The 10,019-nt window shown below is 42.4% G+C and overlaps 1 protein-coding gene across 1 annotated transcript in view; it reads right to left on the reverse strand.

The window, feature by feature from the left end:
• Positions 1–10,013, reverse strand: part of TPD52L1 (TPD52 like 1) — a 101,694-nt gene extending 91,681 nt beyond the window's left edge. The window contains exon 1 of the mRNA XM_014586029.1: positions 9,894–10,013. Within this exon, the coding sequence (XP_014441515.1) occupies positions 9,894–9,912 (19 nt within the window). The 5' untranslated portion in view covers positions 9,913–10,013. The remainder of the gene's footprint in view (positions 1–9,893) is intronic.
• Positions 10,014–10,019: the final 6 nt, after the last annotated feature.

The following is a 10,019-nucleotide window of genomic DNA, read 5'->3' on the forward strand; positions in this document are numbered from 1 at the left end:
AATTCATTAAAATATTCTGCTGCCTTCCCTGGTGCATTAATGATAATTCTCAATTTAATGCATATATTTTAAATAAATTACACTTTATTTCTTTTTTCTTTTTTGGGGGGGGGGGATTTTAGCTGTAGGGCACGTGCGCTCTCCAGAAAGACAGAGAGAGACAGAAAGCGAGAAATCACCCCCTGGGGGAATGGCCATGCTATAATCCCTTCTCCTCCAGTCTCCTCTCGGGATCTTGGGCATGAACGTACATGCACCCAGCTGGAGTTTAAGCCACTAGGTCCGGGACTTGAACCGTGGTTGACTACATGGGAGTCCAGCGACATGGCCATTACACCAACTGCTGGTCCCTACTTTATTTCTTGTATGTTCAATAAAAAGTAGAATGACAGGTTTGAAAATTCACACTTTGAGGGGGCATCTTTTATGTGTTCTTAACTTCCATCTTAATAAATATAACAAGTGGTTTCAGGCTGAATGACTGAGGCAAACATTCTTGACTTGCCACTTGTTTTGTTTTTCAGTTTTGCTATATGACACTTGCACTCACCAGAGAAAGACAGAGAGGGGAAGGGGAAGAGAGACAGAGAGACAGAGAGAGAATGGGAAAGTAAAAAATCACCCCCTGGAGGGAATGGGCACTCTGCAGCTCCTTCTCCTCTATTCTCCTCTTAGGACTTTGGGCACACAAACACCTGCCCCTACTGTGGTTTTCAAGTCACTGGGTCCCAGACATGTGGGATCCAGCCACCTTAACCTCTACACCATCTGGCCACTTATATCTAGAAAATTTGACACAGATTCTAGAAGAGATTAAGGCCAAATCCTCTGAGTATTCATTTTTGCAACAATTCACCGGGTACTTTCTTAATGTAGTTATTGTGCTAATATGTTTGGGAGACAGTTAAATGAATAAAACATATTCATGTAAATAAGCGATTATAATACTCATGAGGCAATACAAATCTCTTTTTTTGTAGTACTAGCTGAAATTAGTCCCTTCAGCCAGTATTAAAGAATATAGATCCTACTTTTTAAAATAAGTACACAAATCCTATGACTTTTAATTATTCTAAAGTCCTCAGATTATTGGAAACAGATGAACATCAAGCAGAATAATGCAGTTGAGCCATTCCATATTTGAACGGGCTTTCCCTTGAGCTATAATATTAAAATTCTACACTGGTTCTAAAGATCACATGTTGTGTGACTTTAACAAAATTCTTCATCTTGCAAATAGAACTGAAAAAGCAATTAGTTGATAAATGAGCACCTACTCTCTACCCCCAACTTATTATATTATGATAGGTGTACTGAGTAACATTCATATTCCCAGACAGAGACCCTGCCCTTGTATAGAATGAAGGGTGAAATTAAATTCTCCCTTCTAAAACCCTTTGGGCCATAGACTGTAAAGCAAAATCATTACTGTAAACATTATACACTAACTGCTACGTACACCAATTTAAGGAGATGACACAGAACAGTAATTCAAAGTCCAAAGCATGGAGTCAAACATTCTGATATCAAGCCATGGCTCCAACACTTCCTAGCTGTATCAGTTGGAGAAAGTTGTGTTAACTACTCTATCATTCAGTTTCCTCATCTGTGAAATAAAAAAGAATACTACCTCCCATGTGAGTTTGCTTAGTTATTGAATACCATGAATTTTTTTTTAAGTACATAGCATGGTATCTGACATAAAAACAAACAAACAAAAAACACAGCTGCTAAAATATCACCCTGAATGTGAATTCATTCTAATTAGCATTCTAGCACTCCAAAAAAAATCACCTTGGACGGAAATATTTCATCTCATCAGTTCTATGTGCTATCATCCATAGGGATAACTCCCAATCTTTTTTTTTTCTTTTCTTTCTTTTTTTTTTTTTTGCTACCCTCCCTAAAAAAAAGATCCTTGTCAAGTCCCTCTTTGTTCCTCCTGTGGCACATGTCACCCAGCACACAATGAGGACCAGCGTGATAGGGTGGTTAGTGGTTAGGTCAACTCTGGACTCAAATGGAACCAAGTTGAATCTTGTCTTCCTTTCTTACTTTTCTGACTCTTAGTCTCTCAGTTTATAAAATGAGTTAAAAAATAAAGGTATCTGGGACCAGCAGTTAGTGTAATGGCTATGTCGCTGGACTCCCACGTCCTGGACCCGGTGGCTTAAAACTCACGCCGGGCGTGTGTGCGTGCCCAAGATCCTGAGAGGAGAATGGAGGAGAAGGGACTGTGGTGTGGCCATCCCCCTGGGGGGTGATTTCTCACTTTTTATCTCTCTGTCTCTCTCTGTCTGGCGAGCGCATGTGCCCTATAGCGAAAACCTCTTCAAAAAACATCATAAAAAATAAAGGTATCTATTGCATGATGTTATTATAAAGGTTCAATAAGATCACACACGCAAAGTTCTCAGCATATGCTAATAAAAGGCATAACAAGTTTATACAGGTAGTATTTACCACTGGGTGAGTACTGTTTTTAGCACCTTGCATATAGTAATGCATTTTAAGACAATCCTGTGATGTTGGAGCTATAATCTTATTCACGTTACATATGGGGAAACCAAGGCCCAGACAGAACAATAACTTGCTCAGGGTCATGTCCACTGCAAGTAATCATGGCAGGATTAAAATCCAGTTTGCTTAGGTTCTAGGAGCTTAACTGCTACACCCTTCTGCTTCCCAGTCGTAACTGCTAAGCAAATATTTGCTGTTTTCTTCAGTAATCTATAAATATTTGTTGAAATATTCAACAAATCAATATTTACTGACTTATTAATTATTTACTATATCTTACTCAATCTTTATCATGGGTCATAAGAGTAGACTTTCTTGCTTATAAGTTTATAAAAGAATTTTTTCAGATTCTACCTACACAGAATATTAAGAAAACAAAATATATGGAGGGAAGGGGGATTTTCAAAAGTCTGTAGAAAATGCATATTATGAAAAAACCATGCATGTATTTTAAACATTTTTGTAACAAAATAAGCTCGTACTTTAATTCCATTTTTCTACAAACTTTTTGTAGTCCCTTGATAGTTTAGAGAAGGCAATTGAAAAGAGGTTCCAATATACTACAATATCTCTCATTTGTATGCTTAGATTTTATAAAACTTTTAATAGTAGGCTGGCCTTATGACCTATGGGTTAAAGGAGTCACGTCCTATGTGACTGATTATATGCTTCTGATCTGGTCGTGGTAATCTAAGACACACACTGGGTACATGTGCTTGTGTGTCCAAAGTCTCAACAAGAGAGAGAAATGGAGGAAAAGGGACTGTGGTGTGACCATACCCTTTTGGAGGTGCCATCTTCTTTCCCTCTTTCTCCGTCTCTGGTGAGCACATGCATCCTCTGGCATTTTTTTTTTTAATTTTTAAAAATAATTTTTATTTATTATTGTTATTTTTTAAATTTGACCAGACAGAAAGAGAGAGAGAGAAAGAAAGTGAGAAAGCAAGCCACCATGTCCAGGACTCAAATTGCAGTCGGCCATATGGGAGTCCAGCACCTTAACCACCATGCCACCTGCTGGCCCCTCTTTAAAGAATTTTTAATTGCAACACTAGTATGATTCACTGAAAGTGACTGACTTTATATAACGTATACATCATTATCTACTTTAAAACTTGTACTCAAAAGGAAAACAAAACTATAAGAAGTGGCTTTCATGACATTATGAATAGTTTTAATAATACTCTCAAAAATCATAAATGAAAATGTATAATAGCCAGCTTCCATAATTCGAGATTTATGATTATGCTGCCTGAAATGCAATATAAACATTTAAATATGAAATATAAAATGCAAAATAAATTTTTTCCTTGGGTAATCTGATTCTTATGAGAGACCAGACCTGTTGCTATTTATTAGGGGATAAAAACAGCTTTATTGTTTTGTAACAGAACACCATACTTTGTTTACAAAATAAGAATTTGTTTTCCCTGCAATATCAATAAAAATGACATGTGTATGCATGTTTCTACAGCACTATCCTTATTTCATGTTCTATTCTTACCCTTGTTTAATCTATTTCTAATCTACATTATCTTGTTTTATATATCCATATAAACTTCCCTAAATCTTGCCTGCAACAAGATGAAAGTAAATAAATCTCCTTTGAGCAAAAGATAATATAAGGTAGGTATGACATTTCATTTTAACAGTATTTGCATACAGGCCAGAATAATATATTTATTCTATGTTGCTCATGTGTTTCTGAGAATTCTCCTGATTTGAATGCCTGAATATAAAAAGTGGTTACTGTATCAGTAGTATGCTGAATAGTGGCCCTCAAGATATTAGGTCCTAATCTTTGGAAGCTGCAAGCTATAACTTAGGTGGGAAAGGAATCTGCAGGTGTGAATAAGGTAAAGATCTTAAGGTGGGGAAATGAATCCTGAATTACCCCCTAGGCCCAAAATGAAATAGTAAGCACCCTTATAAGAAAGAGGCAGAGAATGATTTTCACGGATAAATAAGAAGACCATATATGTAACCGTGGAGGCAGAGACTGGGGTGATGTGGTCAGAATGCTGGCAGCCACCAATCTCTGGAAGGGACAGGGAGATTATTTCTTAGAGTTGGAGAGAGTACAGTCCTGCCAACACCTTGGTTTATGGCCCAGTGATAGTTTCAGACTTCTGGCCTCCAGAACCGTGAAATGATCATTTCTGATGTATAAGCCACCAAGTTTGTGGTCATTTGTAATGGCAGTCATAGAAAAATAATACAGCTATTCATTTGAATATATGAAAGTGCTAAATGGAGAGATAACTTTTCCTTTTAACATTAAAGATTTGGGAAGGGCCAGTAGGCAGCTGGATCCCACCTAACATTTCTGCAATTTGAGTACTGAAGCCGGAGGCTTGGAAATCCCACTGGGCACATGTAAGTGCTTGCCCAATATCCGGAAAACACGGAGAAGAGACTGCAGTGTGACCTTCCTCCCTGGAGGGGGTGGACTTCTGTTTCGCTCTCTCTCTGCCTCTCTCTGGCAAGCACATGCACCATATAACAAAAACTGGGGAATTAGAAAAAAAAAAAAAAGAAGACAAGACTTTGAGAAAAGCAAAAACAAGTCATTTCTGTTTACAATAACAAAATATTGAAAGCTGAAAAGGATCAGGAATCTTTTAGTTTAAAGACTTCTATATATTGTATTTCAATGAAACACTGATTCCTGAACAAATCCCTCTTCTCATATACCAATTATATTTTTTTAAAAGAATTATTTTGTTTAACTTTATTTATTATTATTATCATTATTATTTTCCAGTTTTGATCAGAGAAAGACAGATAGTAAGTGAGAAAGCAAGCCACCAGATCCGAGACTTGAACCGTGGTCGGCCATGTGGGAGTCCAGCGCCTTTAACCACCATGCCACTTGCTGGCCCCTATATCAATTATATTAAAGCAACAATCTCCAATATCAGTGGAAAGCAACTGGGAGTGCTGGCCTCCTGTGGACTTCTTAGTCCACACTGTCCTCTAGCCTCTCTCTCCTCTTTAAATCACGCCACTCATAGTCCCACTTTTGTGTTTGCCATCCTACCAACTGCCCCAAACATTTTGCTTTACTATTCTTTCACAACATCAAAGAACGTATTTGCATAATTTCACTTATGGGAAAATTTCTAGGGCCCGCTGTTGTATTTATTGAGCTCTATGTGCAAATAATGTCCACAGCACTTGGGTGGTCTCTTGACAGTACAAGGACACATCTCTTTAGCAGCTGCCAACTTAACCTAGTTCAGCTTTGCTGGTCTAGAGATTACAGTGCAGAAAGATAAGCCACCTCCACTCCAGATCATTCTAAAATAAACTGTGCTGAAGGTAGGAAATTACCTTTGGAAATCATAGGACTACCATTGAATCTTAAGATGTAAATATTGATTTAGAAAAATGTGCTAAGTGAAAATAAGTTTCTTTTTTTTTTTTTGAGAGGTTTTTTTTTCACTATAGGGCGCGTGCGCTCGCCAGAGAGAGACATAGAGACAGAAAGCGAGAAATCACCCACCAGGGGGGATGGTCACGCCGCAATCCCTTCTCCTCCATTCTCCTCCCGGGATCTTGGGCACGCACGCACACATGCCTGGCGTGAGTTTTAAGCCACCGGGTCCGGGACGCGAACCGCGGTCGACTACGTGGGAGTCCAGCGACATAGCCATTACGCTAACTGCTGGTTCCCAAGTTTCACACAACAAACGTTGTGTGAAGTTTTTTCTTAACTTAGTGTCTGCTGTTTAAATGGCAAAAAAGAAAAAAAAAAGAAAGAAAAAAAGAAAGAAAAAGCCTGAAAACAAATCATGTAAATGCTAGGAAAATGAAGATTTAAGAAATAATATCAGCATCAATCATTTGAGTGTACAAGTAAGAAATCTGGATACTCCTTGACACTGCCCTCCTTCATAGCCAATTTAAGTATTTTTATTTTTCTAAATATTTCTCTTTTAAAAGTGTATTTATTGGAGCCAGCAGGTGGCATGGTGCTTGAGGCGCTAGACTCCCACATGGCCAACTGCAGGTTGAATCCTGGACCCAGCAGCTTGAAACTTACTCCAGGCATGCGTGCGTGTGTGCCCAAAATCCGAAGAGGAGAATGGAGGAAGAGGGATTGCAGAGTGGCCACACTCCCTGGAGGGGGGTGATTTCTCACTTTCTCTTTCTCTCCAGAGAGCAACCATGCCCTATGACAAAAATCTCTCAAAAAAAGAAAAAGTTGGGGCCAGCAGTTAGCATAATGGCTATGTTGCTGGACTCCCACGTAGTCGACCGCAGTTCGCGTCCCGGACCCGGTGGCTTAAAACTCACGCCGGACACGTGTGAGTGTGTGCCCAAGATCCCGAGAGGAGAATGGAGGAGAAGGGATTGCGGTGTGGCCATCCTCCCTCGGGGTGATTTCTTGCTTTCTGTCTCTCTGTCTCTCTCTGTCTGTCTGGCGAGCGCATGCGCCCTATAGCGAAAACCTCTCAAAAAAAAAAAAAATAGAAAAAAAGAAAAAGTTGATTTATTTCTTCTTCCAAAAGAGAAAGTGACAGACAAAGACAGGCATCCACAATAAAGTCTTCGTACCGCAAGTCCACCCCAATCTCAGCAGGCCCAAACTGCAGACACCAGTGGGCATTTGCAGTGTACTCACGAGACCCCAGGACCTTTCTCACACGGAGCCAGTTGCAGTATGGCTGCACCACCACCTGCCCTCTCTTCCTGTTACATCCATTCACTTGTCTCTTACCCATTTCCTTCTTACTAGTCCTCTTCTCCAGCAAACGTTCCATCAGCCATGCATGGAAGGGGAAGAGTGCCAAAGGGCAGCTGGAGAGGGAGGTGGGACTGAACTTCTCTCCTTCCTCTGAAAGTGGTAAGGTTTGACTGGGAAAGGACGCTCCCAGCACCAACTTTGCTATTCATTGCCTATTTGACTTGAAACAAGGGATTTACCTCCTGTGCATATTTCCTCTCTGTAAAATGGGAATGAGAACATTAATTACCTCATGGCATAGCTGTGAAAGTCAACTAAGTCCAGATAGCTGTCACTCTCTTATAGAGATGATTTCCATGGTTTTGATTACCCACTATATACTGTAGGGTTGTGGGAAAAGTCTTGTGCATTTCTGTATGGATTTTCAGACATTGAGAGACAGAGTGACCCCACATTCATATAACTTTTATTACAGCATAATTGTAAAAAGAATGATTTATTTTATTTATTTATTGTAATTAGCTATAGGGCATGCATACTCACCAGAGAGGGACAGGGGGGCAGGGGAGAAGCAAGTCACCAGGTCTGGAACTCAAACAGGGTTCAGCCTTGTTCTTTTTATTATTATTGTTAACTTTCACTGTGCTTGATTTATAAATTAAACTTTGTCATAGATTTGCATATATAAGAAAATAAATAATTATGTATAGAGTTCTGTACTATCTGCAGTTTTGAATATCCTCTTGGAACTGATCTATTGCAAGATATGAGCGACTACCTGGCTGAGGGCGCAGCACAGTGTCAAGAACCTGTTGGGTGCTGGATTTCTTGCTCATGGAAGAAATACATGAATAAATCCCAAAAGTCTTCTTGGAAGGGGTACTACCAAACATGTACAACGCAGAGAGCACAGACAGGGATTCAATAAACCAGGATCCACAGCTATTACAATCATCGCCCGGGGCCTGGCGCTCAAGCGCTCACCGCACTGTGTGACCCTCTTTCCCAGCATTAACATGGCAACCATTCTATATTTTACTCCTCAAACAGCTGTCAATTAAGGTCTCTCCCTCTGCTGTAAATTTCATGAAGCAGAAATCACGTCTGCTTTTGCTCTTCCTAGCACAGTGTTTGGCAAAGGAAAGCACTGAAATATTTGTTAAGTAAATCTCAGAAGTCAAGCAAACCCGTGACACCCGCGGCTCCCAGTGAGTCACTTTAGATGTCTTCAGAATTTAGACGCAAGTTTTCTATCGGCTATAGTTCTTCTCCAACCTCACCAACAATAGAATCACCTGGAAAGTTTTCAACTCTATTCAGACTCAGGCTCCAGAGATTTTATTATGAGAGGTTTGGGGTCAGCCAGAGCCACCATCTAAGACTCCAACTCTTCTAGTGCAAAGCAGGCAGAAAAGCTGTAGTAGGTGCGCTGCTGCCACCTGCCTGGGCTCAGGTGTGACCATCTCCATCCTGACTTCTTGCTTTTTAATTTGACCAGCTACCTCCACACTTGGTTGAATTCTCCTTTCCTATTTAGATAATGGGAGGGGGCGGAGAATACTGGAAGCGCCAGCTTTATGGGCAGGATCTTGGCTGATGGAACAAACCATGCTGTTCAATTGCAATCCTGGCTGCAAACCTGTTGGGTGACTCCAGATTCAAGCACTTGCCAAAGCCTCTCATTCGGGACACTTCTGCCCCTAGAGGGCAAACGCACAGGGTCGTGAACCTCTTTATTTATTTAGTATGTATTTATATAGGTTTTTCTTTAGTATTAAAGGCCATCACAGAATTTCCTGCAGTGCAGAAGAAAGATGGTGACCACTGCTTTAAAGGCTGAACTCCGCAACCCCTCTCTTCTGGGCGTTGCTCCCCAGGTGGATTCTAGTCCTCAGTTTCCTTCCTATCAGTCTCCTGCTTCATATCCGTCCATTTCTGACCCTTTCCACTGTCCGTTTCCTCCATTTTTGAACGATTTTATCTTATTCCCCGACCGGGGTCCAAATGCGACCCCGAAATACAGGACGGCGCCACCCCTCGCTAAGCCGCCGCCAGCTCCAATAGAGAGAGAGGCCGGGGAAGGGGGCAGGGCGTAGGGCTGCCAGAATCGGGTCCCTTCACGCCTGGGGAGGCAGGGGTCACTCCGGATCGCTGGAAACCCAAATACCCCAGACGCGTGGGTCTGCGGGAGGTCAGAGGGCCCGTAGTGCTCACGTGGTCTCGCGACAACGCTGGTCCCTGCGCGGGGAGCCCCTCGCGTAGCGGGGAGACAGTGTCTCCGACCCAGCCAAGGAGCCGCAGTGCCCCAGGCCAGAGGAGTCGCACATGTTTCCCGCTCCCCAGGAAAAGGGGCGAAACGCGGATTCCGGACCCAACAACACAGGTCGTTCGGGCACCCGCGAGGGTCGCGAAGTAGGGGGCGACCGCCAGAATAAAGGAGTCGCGCAGTCGGTGCGCGCATTTCCTGCGGAGGGACCGCTCCACTTACTGATCCCCGACCCCACCGCAAATCCTGACTTTGGGGAGCAGCCATGTCCCAAAGGCATGGGTGGGAAGGGAGTTAACTCCCCGGGCGCGCAGAATGCCCATCCGTTCTGACCACGAGCAAAGTTTGGTGATGCCGGCAAAGCGCGCCAAAGCACCCCCCAGAACCGTAACCTCAGAACGCTCGGCGACCACTCACCGCGTGCCTGCGCCTCCATGGTGGCCGACTTCGAAGAACTGAGTGCCGCGTCCCCGCCCGGGCGCTTCGCTGAACAGACGGCAGCGGTGCGGGAGCGCCGAACAGCTGGTCCCGCGGCTCGTGCCC

The sequence above is a fragment of the Tupaia chinensis genome, unplaced genomic scaffold, assembly GCF_000334495.1.
Source record: "Tupaia chinensis unplaced genomic scaffold, TupChi_1.0 Scaffold000106_1, whole genome shotgun sequence".
NCBI lineage: Eukaryota > Metazoa > Chordata > Mammalia > Scandentia > Tupaiidae > Tupaia > Tupaia belangeri.